The sequence below is a fragment of the Poecilia mexicana genome, unplaced genomic scaffold (assembly GCF_051168715.1).
Source record: "Poecilia mexicana isolate PSO_F unplaced genomic scaffold, ASM5116871v1 scaffold_21, whole genome shotgun sequence".
NCBI classification, from domain to species: domain Eukaryota; kingdom Metazoa; phylum Chordata; class Actinopteri; order Cyprinodontiformes; family Poeciliidae; genus Poecilia; species Poecilia mexicana.
Genome location: NW_028263390.1, coordinates 22,114,340 through 22,140,204, shown reverse-complemented (window position 1 = coordinate 22,140,204; position 25,865 = coordinate 22,114,340). Strand labels below are relative to the sequence as shown.

At 40.2% G+C, this 25,865-nt stretch overlaps 2 protein-coding genes and 1 pseudogene across 4 annotated transcripts; all 3 read right to left on the bottom strand.

Annotated features, from left to right (window-relative positions):
• Positions 1-575: 575 nt before the first annotated feature.
• On the bottom strand, positions 576-12,162 carry zfand3 (zinc finger, AN1-type domain 3). Of its 2 annotated transcripts, XM_014968692.2 has the most exons (7): positions 11,614-12,162; positions 9,012-9,052; positions 5,425-5,459; positions 5,102-5,293; positions 3,569-3,634; positions 3,308-3,478; positions 576-2,583 (listed from the first exon to the last, which is right to left on the bottom strand). In XM_014968692.2, the coding sequence occupies exons 3-7, from the start codon at positions 5,429-5,431 to the stop codon at positions 2,429-2,431; spliced, it is 591 nt and encodes a 196-aa protein (XP_014824178.1). In that variant the 5' UTR covers positions 5,432-5,459; positions 9,012-9,052; positions 11,614-12,162; the 3' UTR covers positions 576-2,428. The 2 variants fall into 2 exon arrangements, with proteins under 2 accessions (XP_014824178.1, XP_014824177.1); XM_014968691.2 differs by lacking the exon at positions 5,425-5,459.
• Positions 12,163-13,011: 849 nt separating this feature from the next.
• Positions 13,012-21,402, bottom strand: btbd9 (BTB domain containing 9). Its single transcript, XM_014968690.2, has 11 exons — positions 21,123-21,402; positions 20,612-20,820; positions 19,131-19,494; positions 18,360-18,627; positions 18,066-18,285; positions 17,744-17,863; positions 16,721-16,830; positions 16,418-16,607; positions 15,970-16,077; positions 15,057-15,135; positions 13,012-14,899 (listed from the first exon to the last, which is right to left on the bottom strand). The coding sequence occupies exons 2-11, from the start codon at positions 20,794-20,796 to the stop codon at positions 14,702-14,704; spliced, it is 1,842 nt and encodes a 613-aa protein (XP_014824176.2). The 5' UTR covers positions 20,797-20,820; positions 21,123-21,402; the 3' UTR covers positions 13,012-14,701.
• Positions 21,403-21,550: 148 nt separating this feature from the next.
• On the bottom strand, positions 21,551-25,286 carry LOC106904362 (uncharacterized; annotated as a pseudogene). The gene is made up of 8 exons (XR_001414886.2): positions 25,160-25,286; positions 24,637-24,951; positions 24,244-24,510; positions 23,854-24,148; positions 23,735-23,763; positions 23,419-23,475; positions 23,124-23,189; positions 21,551-22,506 (listed from the first exon to the last, which is right to left on the bottom strand). The product of XR_001414886.2 is annotated as an uncharacterized LOC106904362 (transcript).
• Between the last annotated feature and the right edge of the window lie 579 nt (positions 25,287-25,865).

Genomic DNA, 25,865 nt, shown 5'->3' with positions numbered 1-25,865 from the left:
AGGAGTTGAACCAGAGGCTTCATGGATGCAGAGCAGAACCAGGGAATGGAGAAAAGCACAAAGTTCAAACCGTCTATTGATCATGCCATCCTTTGTCTCTCAGCTTTCTAACCGTACGGCTGGACAGGGACAGAGAAACAGTAGAAGCAGAAGAGGCGGATTAACAGCTAGCCAACAACTGATGATGTCATCCAGATCATGTTACTGTGAAATATCTCTGCTGTCTGGAAATGGAGCTGTTAGCATGTCATAACGGTCATATAGCAACAGCCTTCAGTCAGAAGCCTCTTCAGATTCACTGCAAGACTGACTGCTACTGGAGATCCTTTCAACCCACAGGATTACCATCAACAGCGATGCTAAAGATACTGAGATGATGAGCTACATCTCATTTCCCATTGGGATTAGAAAAGTATTTCTGAATTTAACCGCCTTCAAAACACCAGGTGTAATTTTTTTGTAACAGAATTACTGAAATAGATTCTTTTTTTTAGTCATATTCTTATTTTTCAATGTACCAGTACATGTTAGGTTTGCATTAAACATATGGAAATAAATCGACACCAACACAAAAGCAACTTCCTCTAATCCAGTTTAATTTCCTCAGCAGAAAAAAAATAAGTGGAACATGATCAAATTAAGAGGGAAATAAAATAGGACAGAATTATGTTCTTGCTTTATACATTTAACTAAATATGCCACTCTATGCTAGGGTGTAAGTAACTCAAACTGATATACGGTTAAATAATTTTCTTCTTTAAAAAGGTACAGAAAGATAATCTTTTTTTTCCTGTTTCTCATCAACACTCAAAGAAAGAAAAACGCATGGAAATGAGAACCAGTCAGAACTTCTCCAGAACCCTCTCACACGTTGCTGCGTCGCCGTGGGAGACGGGAGAGGCGAAGGAGGGAAGAAATAATCCGGTTGTGCCGAGGGTTAGCATAGTAAAGTGGTGATGGACAGGTTTTCAACCCGCCATGCTGCAGAAGCTCCAGTTCTGCTTCGTGCTTCTCAGTTAATCCTACAACAAAACGTAGTCCAGCATTACCCATGATGCATTGTGGGTACTGCTGCACCGTGCGGTTATTCCAAGCCTGTTTTTAACAGATTGCAACTTCAAACCTTTGCACGCACACTGGTGCCGAATGCCCAAATTAAGAACGAAGAGAAGGAAGAAAATGTCTGCAATGCCACAAACAGATACATGTTAGAAGAGTCTCTGAAGAACAGATGGAAAAACTGAACAATATGCACAGCACAAAGTCCGAACAGGCAGGCTGCAGAGGCCCAGTCAGAACCAACCACCAAATTCAGCAATTCACCTCGTTTCTGCAGCCAAAACCACCTGAAGCATCATTAAAACACAGAATCAGATTAAATCTGAAACAGCTCAGCCAATCACAGCTGGTTGCTGTGATCCAGGTTCAAGCTGTTTTTTTTAATCCTGGTTTTCTCTGATGAAAAGAAAGCTCAGAAGCAGAAAAGGTGACTTATGCTAAAAAAAAAATATATAAACATGAAATAAGATGCTAATTATTACATTCCAAACAGCTTCCTGCAGTCCCAAACACAGAACGAAGGAACTGCAGAATGATTTCAGTTCACTTCAGCACTAATGAACTCCAGATGCAGTTTTGGTGTCGAACACTTTCAGTGAAAACAAAATGAAGTTGCGACGCCGTCTGTGTACCACTCAGCGGGAGAAGAGGATCTGCTACAGGGTTGATCTGTCGGACTCCGTCCTTTAGTGTTTTTTTCCTCATTAATATTAATATTTATGATTTAGTCCAGGTGAGCCGAGGCAGGGACTGGCTGGGAGAAACAGAACGCATCACCGTCACGGCACCCAACGCCATGCGGTGGCGCTGTGACGCTGCGCGTGGACCGAAACGTCATGGAAGGAACAGAAGAAGAAGAAATGAGGAAGAGGAAGGTGGGTTACAGGTTTTACACTCCAACCCCCTGATGGCGACCTGAGGAGCGGCCGCGGGGCGGAGCCTGACCCCCCGCCGCGGCCGAGTCATGGAGGACAGGAAGAAGAGATGAAAGCAGGCCGAGCGGCGGAACCGTTCGACCGGACTTCCTGTGATGGAGAGAGAAACGGAGAGAAGAGGAGGAAACCATGGCGACGAGTCTGACTGGATCCATCCTCTCCAGGAGGGGAGGGTGGGGTTAAGGCTGTGTGTGTGTGTGTGTGTGTGTGTGTGTGTGTGTGTGTGTGTGTGTGTGTGTGTGTGTGTGTGTGTGTGTGTGTGAACATGCTGAGCGGGGCCTGGAACAGAGCAGACGCTCCAGCACCGAGCTTAGATCCACGTTTATTGGGTCAGATGCAGGACGCCCTGCCCACCGGCCCCTCCCCTCCCCACCCCGTCTTCCTCCTCCTCTTCCTCCTCTGTAAGTGCCTGGTCTGTGGAGCGGGACGGCCGATCAGGAGCACTCCTCCCCGATGCGTTGGCATGAGCGGCCCACCTTGCGGTCCAGCTTCACCATCTTGAGCACGGCCTCCTCGCGCCCGCGGCCCAGATGGTCGAACAGGCAGTCGTGCTGCTCAGGTAGACGGTGCAGCATGCAGAACACGTAGCCTGGAGGAAACACGGAGCGCAGTGAGGCGGGAACGCCGCAAACGCTCAGAACGTTCCATGTTTTGTCACATAGACTCAGTTCTGCATGTTTAGGTTTCAACAAATGAAAAGATGAAAACTGTAGCGTTCATTTTAGTAATCAAGTACGATTGTTATATCATCGAGTATATTATTGTGACAATTCAACAAATTTTACACAATATTAGAAATGTATGAGGAAGTGCAAATATATAAATTTAATTCCATTTTTAAATGGAATACAATAAAAATGATATGACCCAAAAGGTTATTCACCTTAAAGGATGAATCTGCAGCTAAAACATTCAAACATGTGAAAAGCTCAGCCTTTTACCAATAGAGATTAGGCTGATCTGCTGACTCTTGTCAATTAAATGATTAATAAATTTAGACCAAAATAAGCTTAATAGGAGATTTTTTTCCACAGGATTTAAAGCAGGTGAAGCTAAAACTGAGGGGTTTTTTATTGCATTTTAGGCAATAAAATGTTTATTTTCTTACTTTAAAAATGAAGTAAATTATTTTTCCTGTGCATGTTCTAATGTATTTCTAATACTGCTTACAAAAAGGCTTCACTGGGTAAATGAAAAATCAGCAGAATGTGCTGTTTTTAGTCAGATTACTCGATTAATCTTGAGAATAATTAAGTGAATGAATTGTGTTTTATGTTCAGTGCTTCGTTTGTGTTGGGTTCTGCAGAACTCACCACAGCGACATGAGCCCAGCTCCTGCTGCACCAGCTCTAGTTTGGTTTGGCAGCGGTAGCAGCGCCGGCGGTTCTTCTGTTTGGGCGTCCCGCGGCTCTCCTCGCCGTTCCCCTCCTTCTCTTCTGTGCGCGGCCGTTTCTCCGGCGTGGCCTCGCTCTCTGGGCTGGAGGCTGCAAACACAACCAACGGGGTTACGTGTGTGGAGCTGGAAGTGGGGCAGCTCACGCAGGGCGGCGGGCAGGGAGGGGGCGGACGCCTACCTGATTCACGTGGGCGTTTTGTGGGTGTGCAGAGTGTGCCTTGGGCTGTTTCTGTGGACGTCACGCCTGCAGATGGACAGTCACAGGATGAGAGATACATACAGAGAAATGACCTGCTTCCACTGCCAACAGCCTGCTGGAGGGGAAACCTTGGAAACAACAACATAATGATGAAAACTCGAGGTTTAACTGGTATGAAGGGACCTGAGGATTCTGGTTGGACATGAAGCAGGAAATGAAGAACAACTCTTCATCACGTTACAGATCTAGATCAATGTTCTCACCTGATGCAGTACAACTGGTCCTAAAGATGCATTAAAGGGCCAGTCTGGACTGTAGAGTGCCCTCTGCTGTCTAAAGACCTGAAGTGAGCTTCAGATTTATTCCCACCCCTGCCTTACATATGTCCCGTTGCCTAGCAACCATGACAGGATTAAGCAAGATGGTAAAAATGCAGCTCGAAATATTGAGGATCTTTATTTAATCTTTTCTAACTAATCAAATAATTTAAAAGTTTAAAAAATGATAAGCAACATGTCTATGTAAAAGCCTAACACAATTGATTCATGCATCGCTAAATTAGTAAAAGTAAATATTAATTTCTACCACATCTTTCAGACATATAGGTCGCAAAATGTTTCACAAAGGCAAAATGAATGAATGAATGAATGAATGAATGAATGAATGAATGAATGAATGAATTTGGACACACACGAAGTGTTTTCTGAATGATTTGCAGAGACAGATCTGATAAAGTGATGATCTGACCATCTCTATGTTCTCACAGAAAGCAAATGCAACTAAAATTTATTTTTTTTGTCCATGCGCGACTTTTTCATGGCCGTCTGAACAGCTCAATTCTGATCTTTTCATCCCCCAGAAAAAATCCGATTTGAGCTCCTTTTATATGTGGTACTAAATCAGATATGCAGCTGATTATTTGCAAAAAATATTACATTTCAGCAAAAAATCTGAGTAGAGCCTCCAGAACAGCTGAACGACTTCTTCCTGTGATTTCTACCATCAGCCTCTCACAGTTTAGCTTTTGAAGCTAATGTTACATGAAGCCCAAACGCATCAATCGCTAAATGAACGTTAAGCAGAATAAATTCATGATGTGATCTCCTGACTTGTTAATAAGCTAAACTCAGATTAGCTGTTAGGGGACAGACATTTTGCTGCTGAAGCAGCCGTCTCTGTGAACTCTGCATGTCTGAACCCGGCTTCATGCTGGGACTTTAACTGAACTCTTTCTGTGAAAATGCTTCAAAGACTGGGAGCTGCTCCACCTAGTGTCCAGACAGAGTTTTACATTCAGACCAGCCATGCTCTGTAGCTCTGCACTCTCCACAAACATCATCAGGTCCAGTCTTCCTTCCTTCATCACCAAGTCGCCAGCTTCGTTTTAGACACCAACGTTTCATTCACCTCTGAAGTTACTTTTGTAACTTATACATTATCTAGTTTTAGGACTTGAAGCCTTAAAAACAGCTTGTTCAAACAGGTGAACAGGGTAACCATGACGACGTTTACCTTCTGTCCGGCTGGAGAACATGGCGGCTGACTCTGCGGCTGACGGCGGCTCCGAGCCGGGCGGCAGCGACAACGATAGTGACTCGCTACTGCTACTGCTGCTGTCGCTGCTGAACACGGATGATTGGCTACTCCCAGGACTTTGGATTGGCTTGGAGGCGAGGTCGTCCTCTGGCTGCTTCTTCTGGACATCTGGACGCAGAGATGGAGGGGAAACGCGTCACCACACTGCAATCTCAACTGTTAATGAGCCGCATTTATCCTGCCATGACAAATTATTTATGCAGTAATAAAAAAAATGTGTAAGAAGAAATTTGCACAACCGTTCATGCAGCTTGCATGCCTTTACTTCTCCCTGCTGGAGAGAAAGGGTTAAATCTTCAGATCATTTGCTCTCAAGTCTAAGGCGACTTTCCTCATGCTGACCTTTGACCCAGTAGACTTGAACCTTATTGAATCAGCAGCATCTGAAGATCTCATATTAGATTATTAAATAAAATCAGAATCTTAAAAAAGCCGCAAATAAAATCTAATTACCTAAACCAAACAAACATTCCTGATACCTGAATGATTCATTAACTGACTCATATGCAGCAGAAAAACTGATCATGTTTGGAAAACATTCAATATCTCTAGACAATTTTCAGTTCACATATTTGCCACTAAATATTTATTTAGTTCACTTTTTAATTTACCAGTTCCACGTCTTTTAGGATATTTGGTATTAACCTCTTGGTAAATAAAACCAGTTAACTACAGATAATCTGAGAAAGTGATCAGATTTAATTGATCTTCAGTTTCATTGGAAAGATGAAAACTCAAAAACCTGATATTTTACCGATCAGTGAATGCCTCATATCATTTAAAGTCCCCTAGGAGACAGGAACAACTCTCTTAAGTGCAGATGTTGTTACTGAGTGAAGAAGATTAAAAGTTACACATTTTCAATTCAGGAAACAGTATTTGTGTTTTTGCCCTTTCAAATCAAACTTTATGTTTTACAACATAACACTTTAATAGCCAATTATTATTAATCACTGATTATGTCACGTTTGACACACTCTAGACATTTCAAAATGAATTAATAAAATGAGTGAAAGGGTATGCAGGCAAATCTGCTTTTCTGCAACACGATGGCAACAATCTTGATAGAATTTTCCTATAAACATTTTCTAAAAACAACAAATATTGTGAAAAGCAGCAATTTCAACATCTGGCCCAATGGGGGGAAACCAGCTCAGTCTGGCAACCCTGGAGGAAACATGGAAGAAACCGTTTAAAAGGAAACAAGTCAGGACATGTCTGCAGTTCATTCAGGTTTGCAGTAAAGATTGATTTATTATTTTAAGGTTTAAAGATTTGTTCTGAAATGAGTTAAGACAAGGGAATATCCATAGATGCTGTTGTTTTAATAATGCTACCATGCTAACAGTGACGGTGTTGCTGGTTTAAGAAGCTAATGAATGTTTAAAACGTCGACTTCATAATTCTGTTTTCATCATATGTCAGCAATTCAAACATGACATAACTCATTGATACTCATCAGTGCATCTCTACACTCCAGCTTAGATTTTCAGGTGGGAAAAAAATAGTTTTCCTCATTTCCAAGTAACTTCCAGGCTGGTAGAAAAGCCCTGTGGTCACCTTGGAAACCAGAGCTTGGCCTCAGACTCTCCTGAAGCCTGCAGGTATTGTTTCCAGCCTGGCTGCTGAAGCTCAGAGTGGATGCTGGTCTGCAACAACCCACTTCTGCTTGGCTCCACACTGGTGTGTATTGGGTCTATTCTGAGCGGCGGCGCTGTCTCTGGTGGGAGCCTCAGAGTCGGGCCCTTAGGTCCTCTGTCTGCAGTACCCACTGGTTGCCATGGCCACAGACAGGGCTGCAGTGCATCCTCCATCCATCCGCCACAGCCAGACTAGAGAAAACTTCATGCATTTCTTAGCATGTTTAAACTTTAACTGGGGCTTTTCTCTGTCCGGGAAATGAGAGAAAATCTAAAAACAACCTTATAACCGGAGAAACCCAGAAACCACAGGAGGAGTCCGGTACTTTTCAAACCAGTTTTAAAATTATCTACATGAGTCACATTTCATTATCAAGGAAATATTTTCAGCTTTTCTTCAATCAACTGATCTATGACTCAACCTCTTCCTTCAGTGACTTTTGTTTAGCTGGAATGGCTGTGGGTTGGGATGACAGAAACTAGAGTTTAAAACTGGAATCTGTCATTTCATCAGCTCTGCTGCGGCCGTCACACGGGACCTGAACACAGCGGCGCAGCGAACCGATGCAACGCACCCAACATGCAACCCACCCAACATGCAACCCACCCAACATGCAACCCACCCGCCGCATTCAGGGATTTGAATCTGCAGTAAATTGTGGCGACTGTAGTTAAGCAACAAGTGTTCGTGCCAACCGCCGGAGAGAAACTAAACTCCAAACAAACACGTCCAAGAAGGAACTAACTAGTTTTATTTTAGATGTTAAATTATTCTGTATATTTACATTAAACTCTTACAGTTGAGAAGGTTTTGAAGCAAATATTAGTATTCAACAGAAGTATCTTAATGTAATCAGGTCCACTCCATGCAAAAAAGCAGGAGAAAGCTTGAGGACAGTATCATTTACATGGAGGTTATTTTTATCTCAACGGTTTTTACTGATTTCAGTTTGAAGAGAAAGATTAAACATAACAAAGGTTTGAGGAAGAGAAACCAACATGTTCAGTGCAGCTTGGGGCGACTGGAAACATCGACAGATTGATTCAGGAACTGCTTCATATCAGTAAAACATGAAGGACCCGCCCAGATAAGGATGTTTACAAGTGGCCAAAAAAACACTGCTTTTACTCCTCCACACCTGTAGGTGGTGCTAAACTTGGAGTATGGTAGTATGGCAGACAGCACAGAATGAGTGGAGGTTTTAGTCTGGAGAGATGGCGAAGTTGAACGTCTTCTCTGTGTCACATTGGAGTATAAAACTGTTGTTACGTTTGACGTGTTTGGGTTAGAAGTCAGGTTAGAGCAGGGGTGTCCAAACTTTTAGACAAAATCTTCAACTCAAAAGTAGTCTTACCAGAAAAGTATAATTTTCAAACACTAAAATTATTTTTTTCCCCTTTTCAACATTAAACTAGGCATAAACGATTTTAATTAAACAAATAAAGAAATCAATCATTTTGTAGAAACTTAAAGTTTTTTGCACGTTTTCCGTGTTAAAATTAAGGAAACCAGTTTGCTTATTATTCTGGGCTCAACTGAAGAAAACTGAGAAATTATTTTGTAAGTTCTCAGTAATAATAAATAGGTTCTGGACTAATCTTCATTTGGAAGCACTTGCTGTATTTAGCCAAGTTCAGAAACTGAAATTAAAAGCAAATTTGTTTCTTTAAAGTTTGTAGATTTGGTCCCATTTAGCATGAAACTGGAAACGAAGGCATAGAGCTTGGAAAATATGATCACTTTGTGTTAGCTAAAATGTTGGCAAGTAGATTCTAAAAGTCAGTTTTGTTCTAATTTATTTAAACATATTCTTGAATTGTAGTCGATGGGCCACACAAGATCAGTGTAGGGCCAACAAATGGCCCCCAAGCCTCACTTTGAACATCCTTGGGTAACGAAACTTTGTTTTGTAAATATATTAAAAGTTCTTGTGTGGCGAGGCCTAAGAAAGCCCGCATAACAAGCCGACCTTACTGAAAGGAAGGAGAAAATATAAGATACTAATTAAGTTAAATTCATTATTTTTTATGAGAAATTATTTTTCCAGCCTACAAACTGTACTTCTTAGATCTGCTTTACAGTTTCCTGCCACCTGCTGTTCTCTACCATTACTGTACTGAAACAGTTACCAAGTAATAAAATGCAAGAACAATCTGGAACAAATAAAGCTGTTAGAAAGACTCACCAGCAAAACATTTGGAGCATAAGTTCATGGTTTTACTGGACCTGTAAGAACAGAAAACAGTAACAGTTATTCAACAGCTCAGACGTCCAGAGTCTGTTTAAGAATGTGGAGAAGCTAAATTATACACTGAAGTCATGGTCATTTTTCATATGTTAATTCACAACAGGATAATAAATGGGACTAAATAAATACCTTCCTCTTTCATAAATGCCAGTGAGATTAATCCCATTTTCAACATCTCAGATGACAGTTATCTCACATCCTGAGTGAAATATAACAGCTTTCATAACCTCTACAGCCAGGAAGCTTCATTTATATTAATATTTTGGAAAATGCTCCTTTGAGTCCCAGTCAAGGAAAGACAAACAGAAACACATGACTGCTGTTATACCAGATATCCATATGGCTGGATTCAACTAATTATGTCACAGTTATTGTTGCTTCATTTCAATCCACTGGCTGGCTGCTTTAATGAAGACAATGTGTGAAAACAGATGTAAATGTTCACCTTCTACGTGTTTTCAGTTGATGTCCCGACTGAACTATGAATCAGCATTAAAAGCTCTGATGTCAAGAACAAGATGGCTGTTCTTAGAAGAACATCTGCTCTGTTCTGGTTTTCCTCCAATGTTGAACCTTCATCTGCTTCCGTCCCGTTCTGGACACCTCGTTAGTCTCCATGACAACACTGAGGCGTTTCTGTCACCTGTCGCTCTTGTCGATGGGACACAAACTAAAACTTCATGGGATTTTCCCATCATTGTTCTTCCAACAGGAGTTATGGCACTAATGCTGCAGGACGAGTAGGAAAACATTTCTGCTCTTTAACAGGGTGATGATTGTTTTATTTCAATATTTGTTTCACTAAGATTAAAATCTGACGCAAACTTGGCCTGAGAGGCTTCGCCAGTAAAATTCAGCCTGGAACGAAAACAATTTAAAACACTCAGAGTCGTCGTCTTCACACCTTGGAGTTCCTATTTTGAGACAACATAGTTAAAGTTTTTACCCATAAATCCATTTTATTTGTTGAAATTAAACCAAAGTTCACACAAATACATTTTGTTTCAATAGAAATACTGGAATCAGAAGCTCAGACTTAAAACGAAAGGTTACATTTTAAATCGGGATTTGTGGGGTTTTTTAATCAATCTTTCATCTAGAACTAGTTATGAGAAAAAAATGCAAGAAATCCCAGATACACTTTCAATAAAATTATTTAAGTTACAAAAACAGATCAACAGCACTGACTCATAACACTGGTTACAATGATCACACAGATTATCTTTACTGGGATTCAACAATAGTAAAATACACATATCAGGTACATGTTCAAACTGTCCAGTAGAAGATAGGAAGTGACAATATTCCAAAACACTTAAAATCAAGATACAAGGTAGGAAATTGAGAAGGAAGCCAACACTAATGTTTATGGATTTTTAATGCCTTAAATGCTAAATTAAAGCAATGACTGAGAATGACTTAGTTTAAAAAAATTATCTCAAAATGTGATTTCCATGAGCTACAACAGGAACAGAGAGAAATTGGTCCATTTAGAAGCTGAAAGCTGCTCAACAGGATCTAAAATTAAACAGTTGGTTTTTTTTAGAGGGACAATGTTAAAGGTTAACATCCATTCCTGTAAGGAAGGTCCTGTTCAGAGCTGAGTGCAGCCAGAAGGTTTGGTGGGTCAGGCCAGCCTGCGGCTCCAGGCAGGTGTTGTTCTGAGTGGAGGCAGCCAGAGTCATTAACACTCAACGGTACCATCTGGGTCACCTGACATTGACAGGTGGGCTCCGGTTTGCCAACTACACCCAGAATACTGGGGTGGCTGCTTCCCAAATGACAAGTCATGTGACAGAACATGGGAGTATCTTCCTGTCTGGAGGTGGCCTCCATTAATCAGGGATAAAACGGTGTGTGCCTAGTAATGAAACAGAGATAAGCTGAGAACACTCTGTTTCTATCTAGTGTTACAGTGAGTTGTATAATGGTGGAGAGAAACAAACTGACAGTCGTTTGTGTCGCTGTTGAATAGATTAAAGATCATATGAAGTCATTTCTCCTATGGGGCAACACAGCAGACATGAGTGAATCACATCCGGTATGCAACACACATCCACTAGTTTGACAAGACCGACTGTAAAAACGGTTGAAAATGCTTAAAGGCTTTTTTGAATGAAGGAATTGTTTACAATATATGCAAAAGCACCTGTTGGTAGTTTTATTTTTATTTCTTTTGAAGGATTAAGGACAAAATGGCACGTTTAAAAGAAACCTGCTGGCAATAAATCATTCTCTCTCTCGGGTACGTCATCTCCTGGCTTCACGAACGGATTTAAAACACCATCTTTTTAAAGCGAAAAACAAAACCCAGCACCGGAATTACATTTATCCATCATGTATCCATACATGTAATTAAATGTAGTTGTTTTAAAAGCGATAACGTGTATTTATTAGCCAACTTCCCAACCCCCCACCCTCGGCCTGCTCGACAGAACAACAACAATGGGTTTGAACCCACTGAGAACATTTCATCCGGATTTACTTTTCGGTTATAGATAGAGGGTTTAATCTAGTTTATACCGGCTCAAACACTTACCCCCAAAATCCGCAGGGACACCGGGGAGGTAGAGAGGAAGCTTTGCTCCGTTCACTTGTGTCTCCCATGACTTCCAACAACCCCCAAAAAAGCCCCAATATGGAAACGCAAGGCCGGGGATGAGTCCGGGGCCTGGTCCTTAAACGAGGAAAACGGTCCAACAACCAAAAGAAACAAAACAAAACAAAGGAAGAATGTTGGCTTCCGTTAAAGTCCACAATCCGAGGAGGAAGGGCGGTGAAGGTGATCCGTTTCGGCCGTTGGGAAGAACAAACGGCTCGATTTGAAGTGGAATAATTGAACGGTACTCAAAGCAATCAGCTGGACATTCGGACGTTTCGATCGGCGAGCGGAATGAGAAATGGGGGGGAGTCCCGGTGCTTTACACCGCACCGAAAAACGGGAAATGACCACCAGCCGTCCGGAGAAACAGATAAAACACAATTATGGCGACGTTAAATACGTGGGAGGGTGAGATAAAAGAAAGAAAAAATAAATAGACCAAGGCCTTCCCCTCACAGCGGCTCCGGACCACCCCCATTCACACGTCGCTGGTACGTTGCGTTAGGCCGGAAACGCGTCCATCAAACCAGAAATGTCAATATTGACCGAAGACACAAAAGCAGAATGAAGCAAGAAACTGAAAATTACACGACAAAAACCAAACTGAGCAGGAAATAAATGAAAATATTTTACTTTTTTATGCAGCTGACGCCAAATAAGGCGAGACTGTGAAAAGGTCGGCCTAGTGGCGATTATTGGCTTTGCTGTAATCTGTTTACCTGTGTAAAACTCAGAAAGTTTTAATCAACTAAATCAAACTAATTTAACATCAATATATTTTAAAAATAAGAGTTTGATGTGTTTTGTGTGGTTAAGTGAGTTAACTATAAAAAAAAGTTTTAAAAATTTTTTAAAATCCATTTTAAAATTTATTCTGCAAAAACCAAAGAGAAGATGCAAGATACAATGGAATATCAAACTTTTTCATGTGAAACTACTCCAATGAATTTAGGTGGAAATATAGATGATGTCACTGAACCTTCATGTTGCCAAAGATAGAAAGAAATGGTAGACAATGCATTTCCTTACAGCCATTTGTAAATGTGTTACTAACTTCACTTTGCACAAGTAGGATTTCAGGATTGTTGATGCATCCGAAACTTTCACCCATGTTTTCAGTCACCTTCATCCAACACTTGCAACACAGGACCCATGGAAGTAGGGGATGGGCAGACATCTGGAGGTTTCACAATGGATCCACGCTAGTCATAATGATGCAGGATTCCTCTGGGTAAAAAGTGGGACCCATGTGGGTCCAAAATGTGCTGCACAATTTAAAAAAAGAAAGAAAAACTGTTCTGATACCCATTTGAAAGAAAAAGCCACAGTGAGCCATTCAAGTTCAAAATCAAAGATTATTAAAAGTTTAATGACAACAACAACCTCTCATTAGGTAGCATCAACGTTGTCTAATGAGCTAACAGAGCATTAGTGCCTAAAGCATGATGAACACATAGTAACTAATCAATCAGCACAGCTTGTTCTGTAACAGAAGCTTTGAGGACTCAGGAGATCGAGGTCACTGCATCGCCTGTATGAAAGACGTCACCTACAGCAGCTAACGGCTAACAGCAGCTTTCCACACGGGCACAGCAGTGGGACCCCTTCACAGAAATCACAACCAGCATTGTCAGTTGATCTCCAAAAATTAAAAAATCACATTATGGAGAAGCAGTTTGTAGAATGATGAGTGCAGAAACACAACCAGCTTCACTGATCAAAATATATGCAAAAAGCTAAACTAGGAAAATTCATAAAGCTATGGGAAATCATCTCTACCGTAACATAAACAGCCCTATTTTGTTTAGTTGCTGAGGAAGACTTTAACCAGCTAATCAATCTTATACACTGCAAAGAGGCGGAAAGAGAGAAAACTGCGCTAGTTATTTCTCATAATACAACACTGAACAAATCTAATAAGATTTCTTTAAACTCAAAAGTGCAAAACTTCAATGCACACAAGAAAAAAATAAACACAGAACAGCTTATTTAAATAAAACTTCAAACAGAAAATCCTACAACATCCCCCAGAAACCACTAGGAGTTTAAATTAATTGTTCTTACAAATAGAGAGACAACCAATCAGAACTCTAGAGCTGTAATTCAGTCAGATAATCCAATCTGCAAACTTTATTTCTGTGTCCTAAAATAAAGTGCAAACAGCAGCTGCTTATATTTCCAACTCTTCACATCAGGCAGCCCTAGTGCATACATTAATTTGGTCCGAGCTTCTGAGCCCTGATTTATGTCTTTATGCAAACTTAAACCCCAATTATTTATACTAAGCAACTTAAATGCTTATAACATTCATCTATGGTGTGAATTCTTATCAAAAGTGGCACCAGACATCAGCATCTGCCTCGTTTAGGGTACGAAAGCCTGATATTCAAATTCTCAGTTATTACTCAATATGTAAATGCATAACACGATTAAGTTTTATTTGCACCTAAAAAGCAACAAGATGCTTTTACTTCCCTGCTCTGGTGGGTTCGTCTAAGAATGAGCTTTCAAACTTTAAAAAATATATGATTGAAACTCTGTTATGTTTATGGTAAGAAAAGTCAGTTGGATCTGTGTTTTTAAGACAAATTCCTAAAAAATAGCTTGATAAGGATTTAATCCTTTGTTGTTCTTCAAAGGTATTAGTATGAATTTATCAAATTCACATAGCTGTTCCCTTCCCTACCTGGTCTGACTGCTTCTTTTAGTAGTACGGCATAATCATGTCAGTGTTTGCCTCGTCGTTGAAGAAAAAAATAATAAATCGGACTTCAAGATTCTGAAAGGATAAAAAGTACCTTCATAAAATGTACGTGTACATTTAAACCATGTTTCAGTCAGAAAACTGGGAAGACAGGAGATATAAATAAAGTATGCTGCCACAGATACACAGATCTCTACTGCTGCACACATGACAGAGGGATGATGGACTGGAACAACGAGACAATGGACCTTAGCAGCATCGGAGCAGTGCAGTCTGGATGGTGAAAGCTGTGCAAAATGGCATTTGGAGGTCTGAGAGCTTTTAATGGTGGGACTGTGAGGAAGAGGATGGAGAGGAGGAGGAAGGCTGGGTGGGCATCAGGCTGTGTGTGCGTGAAGGTCGCTGGAGTCGCTGCTGCTGGTTGGCAGAACCAGAATCAAACAAATCCAAAAGCGGACTGCCCTCGGTGACCTTCATGTCCAGCTGGGCGGGACACTCGAAGTGGACGCAGTGGAAAACCTGCAGAGACGTTCAGACAGAGGACAAAACACAGCAAACATCCTGAGATCTAGTTCAGATTCAAAAGATCTGCACTGGCAGCAGAGACACCAGGCACAGGGAGAACAGGATAATTCTCTAAAATGTTAAGAAAGCAGATTTTCAGCTGCTCAGGTACCTCGTTAGCAGTGTTATGGGTCCCAACGATGCGGACGAAGGAAGCAGGCTGATTCTCAAACTTCAAAGTCTGCCATGATCTGCAACAAATGTTAAAACAAATAAGTTTTACACTGTCCTACTTCAGGATTGAGTCAACAGATCACAAATATGTTTTCTTTCATTTATATTTGGAGAAAACGATCCAGTTCAGGAAAAACCCAGAAAAATCTGGTGTGCTTAAAACACACCAGAAAATAAAAAGGTGATGTGTGACCAGAAAACCTCTAATGGTTGCAGTTTGGGAGGAAATGACATCACTACAACATTCTACTTAAGAACCCTGTTTGTTAGGTTTAGCATGATTCTAGTTTCTCATTTAGAAATAAAAAACAATGTAACCTAGTTGTGAATCAAACATGGCACAATTCTGTAGAGACGCCCTCTACTGGTGGTACTATAGAGGTGCATGCTACTGAGAGCGTTATGAGTCTTTGTAATACGGCATACAAGGACCTTGCCTAAGGTCCTTGGCCCAATTTCAAGGCATTAAATTGCAAAGTCATTTTTAGGTCATATTTGATGTGCATAAAAACAACTGAAAGTAACATAGTTACTTGATTGCTCTATAAAATGGCACCGTGTGCCTGGAAAATACATGACACCGCCCCTTTAAATAACTTCAACAACAAGAAAAAAAGTTCAAACAAATAATTTTAGACAGTAAATATTTGCATTTTAGAAGAAAATTTTGTGCCATTATGACAAACTTAATTTTTATGCAGCAATTCAATCTGTATTCTTACGTTTACTCGCTCTTTGTTTAATTGTTTAACATTACATTAAAAGCTTAAATTCATGACAGCTTCAGATGAAAACAGAGTCTTGCTGATGTTTAGCAGGATTTGGAGCATTAAGAATGAGAAGTTCCTCACTGGCAGGAAACTCTGGTGCAGTCGACCACCTTCGTCCACTGCTGCTGATTGGTGGAAACTTCAATGTAGTAACTATAGGAACGCTCGTCACAGTCCCAGAGGAGCAGCCTGGAGCAACACAGGGAAACATAATCAGTAAAGTCAGATTTACTTTAACATACAGAATGAAATGAAATGTGAGCTCAAAGTCTGTAAGACAGATTATTAATATCACTCACTCCTCAGTTTACACCGCTAATATTAAGACAAGACATGAGGAGGGAGTGAACAATACCTAGTTTTACCTCAAAATCTCAAAAAAAAAAAACCTTGACCTGATTCCTTTTAGTTAGAAACAGAAAAGCATTGTTAACTCCTACCACAGGAACAGTAGGATAAAGTGTGTCTCTGACAGTGGAACCGTTTAACACGGTGTTGGAACCTGACCAGGACCCGACCCATAACTGACCTTAAGGATCCGATGGAGTAGGGCTGGGCCAGCTGGATGACGATGGCTCCGGAGCCCAGCTGATGACACGTGTAGCCCGAGTCCCAGTCGTAGTTCCGAGTGTCGCCGTTCAGCAGAGCATTTCTGCTGCGGCTCACCCCCTCGATCACACTGGCACAGGCTGCGATGGTGGCGACGTTCTCACTGGGAACTGGGAACAGTGGGAGGATGTGACGTTTGAGTCCAGTGATTTCACAGAGGAACGTTACGGTCCTAACGCATGAAACCAAATAATATAAAACAAGACATCAGCCACAAACTTACCCACAAGGCCGTTCTCCAGCGTATATGGTCGGTTAGTGAACATGCATTCAAAAGCTACAAGGTGAAACACCTTGTTGACCGTGTTGTGTGTCCCAACGATGCGGACATATCTGCAGACACAAGAAAAAAAATCTAATCAGAAAAACATCCAATATCTGAAGAGAAGAAAACAACAACAAAAAACCAGGAGACTAAAATAAATCACAGACATTTTGGTTCAAGTTCCATGATGCTACAGAGGATGAGCAACATTTTTAATTTTTATGCCCTTTAAGAGGACATAAATCACTTTTAATTTCTAAATACATTTATTTTGAGTGAGATAACCAGCTGTTAACAAAAAATTAGACAATAGAAATTCCAAAATATTAAAATGTTCTTGTTTTGTTTTTTTTATTTCTCTAACATTTTAACACAGTGAATCAGGATCTATCTAACAATAAAATGAGCTCATATGCATCTTTTTCAATGTAGAAATATGAACACAGACACAAAATCATGTTTAACAGAGATCTTTAACAACTCTGCATAACTTCGCAAAGTTTTCAAGCAACAAGAGAAAAGTTTAAACCTCCAAATGCCACAAACATTAAATCTGCACATGAAAAAGTCCAAACTCAAACATTTATACATAAACTCCCTTATACATCCTGTCGTAATGAAGTCAATCTGTTTTTATACCATTAACAGCATCACTGCTGAAGCTAACTGTTTGCAGCAACGTGCATATAAAGGCTGTGAATGAGTTATCTCATCATGTTTGTTTGCATCCGTCACAACTGAAGCTAGTTCCTGAAACAGCTGTTCGGTTCCCACGGCGACTCCCAGTTAAACAACATTATGAAATAGCTGATTAACAGGTTAGAAATGACATAAAACCAAATAACTAAAGATTAAACTTAATTACAATTATAACAAAAATGCAACTCAAGCCTAAATTGATTGTTTTTGTTTTTTCACCAATATATGTGAGTGGAACTGGAACAGGAACTGAACCAGGAGAAATATAAAAGTTTAATTTACCTGCAAACTCGTGGTGTGAAGTACAGATTCTGCCACGATCTGCAGAGGTACTTGGAGTGGTCGATGACCCGCACCCAGTCCAGCTCATCCATGGAAACCTCGATGTAGTACGAGTACGACCTGAAACAATCAATGTCATAACCTACTGGTTAGATTTACTGAAAACTGGTTTAAATGTCTTTAGAATGAGGATGTAATCAGTTAAATCAGTCAGTGCCTCCAACTCAACAGACGTTCTAGATGAACTACATCATGTAACATTTCTAAAAGCAACAGTTATCAGTCAGAGCTGAACTTCTTTTGTTGATGCAGGCCGTCTCACCGGCTGTCTCTGTCCCACAGCAGCAGCCGGATGTGGTTGATGATGGACGGCTGGCCCAGTTTGACCTGGATGCCGGAGCGACCGTCCTCCTCGATGGGGTGTCTGGAGAAGCCGTGGTCCAGGTCGTAGTTCTGGGTGTCTCCGTCCAGCAGAGCCGACTTCAGCTCTCCTTTGACCACCTGCGCTCCGTGCTTCATGGTGGCGATGTTCTCCTCTGGGACTGGGATCAGACACAGAGACAGTGATGTAGAAAGGCTGAAGCTGCTCTGCGGGTCCGGTCAGAGCAGAACTCACTGAGCATTCCCCGGTAGTTCAGGTCCATGTTGCGGCTCTCTGAGCGGCTCTTTATGGCGTCCAGCAGGTCGTCAGGGCTCACCAGGCCGGACGGCCGCACAACGTTCAGCATCTCCGTCAGAGTCATGAGCGGAAGACGCACTGCTGACATCACTTCCTGTGTGTCCACCCCGTCCTCGTGCTGCTGGCACCACCGGCACAGAGCCTGGAAGATCTCCTTCTCACTGGCAGCAAACGAGTCCCGACGGACCACAGTCAGCAGCGCCACCTGGAGGACATTCAAATGAAGCACAGGTGGGATTTAAAAAGCCAACAGAACTGATAAGATGATCAATGACTGAAATAATCATTAACTAATTTAGGAATCGATTAATGTTTATATATTTTAATGTACTTTAAATATTGTATAAAATAAACTTAAGCTGTTAAATTAAAACTCAGCAGAATATGCCAATTTTTTATCCGATTGTCAAAATAACGGACAGAATAATCAATTAATTGTTAGCTGCAGCCCTACAACTTTGCTTTTAATATTACGTCAAACTGTAAAATTTATTGTTTTATGGGACAGGAATAAAATCAAATAATAAAAATGAGTCCTAGAGATAACCTGTCATAATGTTGGAACTTTTCAGATAAATAATGACATAAGAAAGAACAATCAGAGCAGATTATTCTAAAATACAAATAAGAACGTTAAATGGACATACACAGCTTGCATGGACATTTTCTCTGGACAGCAGCAGAGAGTAATGAGCTCCATCATGTTACCTTGGAGAGCGACAGAAAGCCGTCAGAGTTGAGAACCTCTGGCGCGTGTCTGTCCATGTACGCGCAGCAGGCCTCGTTGAGCGCGCTCAGACAGTACAGGCTGGCCACGTCGAACACCAGACACACGTTGTTGATGTGCAGGATGGTGCGCAGGAACTCGCAGGTGGAGTCCTCCAGAGGCTGCAGGCCGTAGCGGTGAGCCAAGCCCAGGAAGTCCAGCAGCACCTCTTCCCGGGCAGAACTGAGGCTGGCCCGGCCCGTGTACAGGTAGTTCAGCAGCATGGAGAACGCTTCGGCCCGGGTCTCCTCCAAACGAACCTCAGCCTGGGGCTGGGACTCCTTCATCCCACCGTACAGCAAGGCCCTGAAGCAGCCACAGAGATCAGAGAGATAACTACATTAAACAGTAGGTATTTAACTGATAAATGCAGAAGGCTAGACAGGGAAATTAATTCTTAAAAGCAGAAGGAACAAGATTGATTAGAACAGAATCATGGCGTATGATCACCATAGATTATGATGATCATTTATGTCCAAAACAATATAATCATTTTAATCTGCAGGGGAAAAAAAGATCACCTTCAATAAGCTGAGACCATATTTACAATATTTATGTCTAGAAATTAAAACTGGAACCAGATATTTCTAAATAATTTAGCTGTACACCAAGTATATGAAGGGTGGGTATTCATGTAATGTCTATTCTATATAGAACTACACTGCTCATAATGGCAGCATGTTGGAGTAGACCTGTTAGACTGAGAAGTTTGGTTGAGACATTGCTTTTTTTGATGCACAGCCATGACAACAATGGTTTTAACAACCAGAGAAAGTTCAAAACCTCTCATCAAAATGGGCATGGATCATATCCCCCTACTCCAACATCTCTCTGCCCGCCATTCTAACCAAACAGCCAGACAGAGATTTAAAGAGGAGCGTCAAAAGCAAATGAGGTGGATTAGCAGTGCTGGCCAAGAACTGATGGTTTCATCCAGGACATGTTACTGAGGAATATCATCTCTGCTGCCCTGAAATTGACCTGTTAGCATGTTGTAACAGTCAGTCTTCAGTCAGAGGTATATTCAGATTAGTTGTAAGACTGACTGCTACTGGAAATCACTTCAGCCCACAGCATCACCATCCACAACTAATTTTTGCATATCCTTGGATGGTACGATAAAAAATTAATTTTCATTTGGGATAATCAATATTTTTAACTGAATTAAATGCTAGTGAAAATGTTTTAGTTGTAGCTATGCTTTTTCAGAATTAAATTTGAATCTATTCGATTTAAACTGGTGGATAATGACATGTCAGCAACATAATGTGTGTCAGGGCAAGAAGGGACAATCAACAACATGATTATTTCAAAACAAATATACTTTATTTTTATAGAAAACTATTTCAGAAGTTTAATTAAAGCCCACCAGTTGCAGAGATCCCTTAGAAAAACAGCAGGACCGATGAACCTGAACTGGTACCTGAAGTAGTGGCATCGAGCAGCCAGGATGACCCGGTGCGCCGGGAATCTCTTCCCCTCCACAACGAAGGTGACGTCGCTGTACTCCTCTCCCACCACCAGAACTCCGAGCTGCTCCGACAGCAGGTGGATGTGGTCGATCTCCGACACGGAGGCCAGAGGCCGCAGAGGGTGACTGTTGCTCATGGTCTAAGGTTTCCCCAGACACATCTGACACACAGAGCATACATGCAAACCAACCCATTGACTGAAACCTGAAGCAGACGAGACCTTTTCTGGAACCTCCCACCGTTAGCATGCTACATGCTAACAACACTGAACTCGGCGGTTCAGCAAGAAATATGTGATTAAACAACAAATGTTTTATCTAACAGTTCATATATGTTAACACATGTAAAATATTAAACACAAGAAAGTGATATTTTATAGACTGTGCCGGTTTGTAGCCGCTAACAAACGGCTAACTGATCACCAGGATCGTTTGATAATGTAATTCTGCGTTTAAAACTTACCGAACTACTAACAGCCACTTCCGGTTGTGTTTTCAGCTGCTTTGATAAATAAAGACGGAGTTAATTATTCGCGATTTGAAAGAAAAATAAAACCCAGCAAAAATTCAAGGTTCGGCCGACATCACAACACTGGAAATTGATACTGTTACCACGGAGGAAAACTTCCGGTTCCTGCCCCAGTTTGAACATAAACCGCAGCGCCACCTCGTGGATTGGAGAACGTTTTACACATCAAATCTGAAAAGGAGACAACAGGAGCCTGACCAAACAGCTTGATTTATCTTTTCTCATCCATTTTAAAATCAAGTTCACCTGTTCTTCAGTTTCTATGATAGTTTATATATGTTGTATATAAAATTTTCTTCATTGCATTTTATGGTTTATTTATCTTTTGTACATTCTCTAGTCATAAAAATTAGTCAACAGAATTTTGTTGTCTTCTTTATTAAACATATATACAAATACAATAAAAACAGAGAGCTTAACTTTTTCTTAAATTTTATGGACAAAAACAGTATATAATGTAAAGCCCAAGGCATTAATACACACCCCTTCACATGTAAACTTTATTCACATTTCACCAGCAGGTGGCATCACACAAACACGATGTAAGACATGAGCTTTATTATCTGGAAACATGTAACTATTCTAGCAGAAAATAAAATTACTTCTCTAAAAATCATACCAGTCATCAGTCCCTTACAAGGATCATCAATAAATGTTTAAACAAATGAGTTCCTGTGCAAACTTTAGCTCTCAAAACGTCTCTTTCCTGTTTTCACACATCTACTTCTCTAAATTGGTGGTTACTTTTAAGAAATATAACTGTAAGAAAACACAACTTGAGGGTTAGAGAGCTGTTCTCCTTTTTTGTCCAGCTTCAAAATAACAGTGGTAGTTATGACTTTTACAGTTCCACATCTCAGTTACTCTGCTGGACGGAGTCATTTATAATACTATACTAATTATATCACATCCATTTATTCAGTCTCAGATAAATACTCAGATAAAAATGAAAAAATAAATAAATATTAAACACTGAACCTGCAAAATAAAATTCCTGGTTTTCAGTTTGAAATTGGAATTTAAAACAAAACAAACATTGCAAAGCTTGGTTAATAAGTCATAGTAATTAACCATAGCACAGCTAAACAAGTGCAATGTACATTGTTTTCATTCTTTTATGCAGTTATCTAAATTAATAATGAGACATTTCCCTTTTTTTCCAACAATGCACGCCTGTAACAGTAAATCTAGCATTTAGCTATGGGACCTCAGACTGTTTGCTTGGTTTCTTGATGGAAGCATAGAGGCTGCTGGGATCTATGGACTGAGTTTTCATGGTGCTGTATGTCACAGCTTCATCTTCATCATCATTTTTATCCTGCAGAAACAGAAAAGAAGAAGCAGCTCTGGTCAGAAGTTTGCATACACCCATCACATTTATGTTGCCAATGAATTTCTAAACTAAAACAAGACCTACAATAACTTTGAATAACACAGGATAAATAAATTCACACATTCTAAATGCATACAGACTCTGCGTATACTTTTAGGTTAAATGGTCTCTTATGCAAGATGCACATGGTCAAATATGCACCTTTCTGTATAACTGACCACATTCTTATCAAAACTGGTGAATTTCCTTAAAAAGTTGGTTTTCTACTTCAGGCTAAACGTTTAAGCTCATTTCTTAACTTTCAATAGAGTTTAACTTCTTAGGAGTGTTAAATTGGTCTAATTTAACTATTAAAATACCGGTTTAGTGGATTTTTTTGGACCACTGTAATGTTTGCAATGGAGATCTCAGAGCCTGTAGAATGATCAACAAAACTTTCTCAAATTTTGTAAATCCACTTTTTCCTTCTCAGATTTTCACTGATTTGCTCTGATTTATCCAGTTGCTCTGAGTAAAAGTCAATTAGTCAAATAAACATTTTTATGCTGGATGAAGAACTACCAGCTCCTCACAAGTTAGAAGGAAGAACAGAGACATGTTACCCTGCTGCTGTGGGACGTCTTGGTGTAGCTGATGGAGGCGTAGAAAACTCCATTTTCCGGATCAACCTGCAGAGAGTGAGAACCGCTCAGGAACAAGTGATGCATGCAGACATGTTACTTCTCCAAAACGGTGTGGCTTATGTCTCCAGACAGCTCTCGTTTTACTTCTCGTTTGACATTTTCCTTTTTTCTGTCACACAGCAGCTCACAGAAACTTCAGCTTTATTTTTAAACAATCTTCTACAACGAGCAGCATTTACATACATTTTAGGGAACAAGCGAAGCTGTTATTTACCTCATGTTGCTGATTTTCAGAGGCAGATTGAGTCTCTGCAGGTCTAAGAGTTACACCCTGTAGAAACGTAGAGTCAGATTAATCTGGGTCAGCTTTTCAAAATGTTATTTGAGATATTTTACAACCAAAGTGCAACTAAATTCAGACGTCATATATCCTGCGGCAAAGTTGATGCTTTTATTCGATGCACAAATTTGGATAAACAAGATAATAATCAGCTTCATGTTTATCTGCTACAAACTTCCTATAATTGCCTCTTCTTTTACATTTTTGTAAAGTAAAACACATTTAAAACAAGAACATTTTTTAAACTCACGTCACTGGAAGTTTGTTTAGCTTTGTGGCCTAAAAATGAAAAAGGTTTCAGATTAGCCTCTTAAGTTCATTCAGAAGTTAAATTCAGTTTAACTGAATGTCTTGGACTTCAAAAATCACCTCTAGTTCTCTTTAACAGGATGAACAGAGTTATTATCAAGGCCAGTAGAACCAGAGGCAGAGTGATGTACAACCACAGAAAACCTGATGGGAAAAGCGAAATGTCAATAAAAGTATTTAAAGAATCATTCTGAGGTTAATTTGTGATTAAAAGCAACACTAAATGTGAACAAGTAAAACTTTCTTTGTTCCACATCTAGAGGACGTGTTGGAGTGACTCCATCTGTCATTGGGGTGAATGATGTTTCGTCTGGTTTAGTTGTAACTGCTGAGGTGGTTGTTGTTTTGTCTTTGTCTAAAAATGGAGCATAAGTGAACGATGCTTCTTAGAAATTTTTTTTATGTAATTAATATATTTTCAAGAGACTTTTAACTGTCATAATTTCTCACCTGATGGACGAGAGCTGAAGGTAAAAACCTGAACTTTATTTTCTGTCTTTACTTCACAGTTAAGTAAGTTAAACCTTGACTTGTAAATGTAATGAGACGTCTGGAAGGCGACAGCAGCCGAGCAGGAAGATGATGATTCTGTTACATCTTTGTTGTCTTTATCCACATTGTTACCACTAAACAACCACTTCACTGAGTGTTTACATGGTCCATCTGTCACCACAGAGCAGGTTAATGTCACTCTGTTCTGGTCCTCTTGTTCTGTCACTGAGGAGGATTTGAAGGAGAAAAGCAGAGTAACTGGTTAATTCAGTTTATGAAATCATTATGATTCTGTTGTCAGCAGGTTGTTGGTGCTAAAAGCTGAAGATGAAAATATTTTATAATACTCACAGCGAACGAGAGAAAGATGAACTGAAGCATCTGAACCTGACTGTCTTCCTGATACAAACTGTCTGCAGGTGTACAAACCAACATCCTCATCTGTGATGTTCTTTACAACCAGAGAACAGTTTGGAGAAACACTCAGTCTGTCTGATCTGGTATTCTTAACCTGCCCATGCTCGACTAACTCTTCAGTTGGTTGTCCTGATTTACTGTGGAGCCAGGTTGTTGTGTCACAGTTACTGTGAGTCTTGATCACATTTTCACAAGACAAAGTGACGTCATCTCCAGCTCTGACAGTGAAGGGATGTTGGCTGAGAGCTCCTGATGACATGAAGCAGAAATATTCACATAAAAATATGAATAAAGAAAAACTGTAGAGACATTTCACATCCTCTAGAACCAGATTATTAACAGGAAGTTAAACTCAGGTTCTGCTTTATGAAACTACCAACATGATGCATCGATGAATCAGTTACGTTAATGTTGAAATGAAGAGACTTTAATAAACAGAAGTTGTTCAGAGTCTCACCTGTAAACTGCAGGATGAAGAACAGAAACATTTTCCTCCACATTGAATCCTCCATGGCTCCTCTCTGCTTCATCGTCTCTCTGCTTCCTGAACCTCAGTGAGAACTGGAGCTCTTGAACCACGATGTTTCTACTTCCTGTACTTTTTAGGTTTTAGCTTCATCATGGAGGCTGTGATGCTTCACACCCAGCTGGTGGTTTAATGTAGAAATGTTTGGTCAGTTTCTGCAGCCTTCATTTTGAAACCAGTTTCCGTGTTTAAGACAGTGAAATGCAGCAAATTTACTACAAAATTAGACGATGAGAGTCATCTAACTGAACATGATCTTATTGTGGATTAATGACAAAAATAATGGATGTAGGAAACATTGATCTAGGGCTGTTGTAAACGAATATTTTAGTAATCGAGTAATCTATCGATTATTCTTACGATTAATCGAGTAATCGGATAAAAAAATATAAAATGAAATATTGGTAAATCTGGCATAATACCGGTGTTACTATCAGATATCAATATCAGTCCAATTTTTCATATTTGAGCATCCCTAACAGTTGCTTTTTTGTAGTTTAGAAAACTAACCTGTAACAATAATAGCTCACTTTCTAAGTAAACCAGAAGAAAAGTTATAGAAAAATCTGAAATTATATTGAATTTAATAACAAAGAGGCTCACAAATATGCTTATAAAAAATGTCTACAATCCAGCT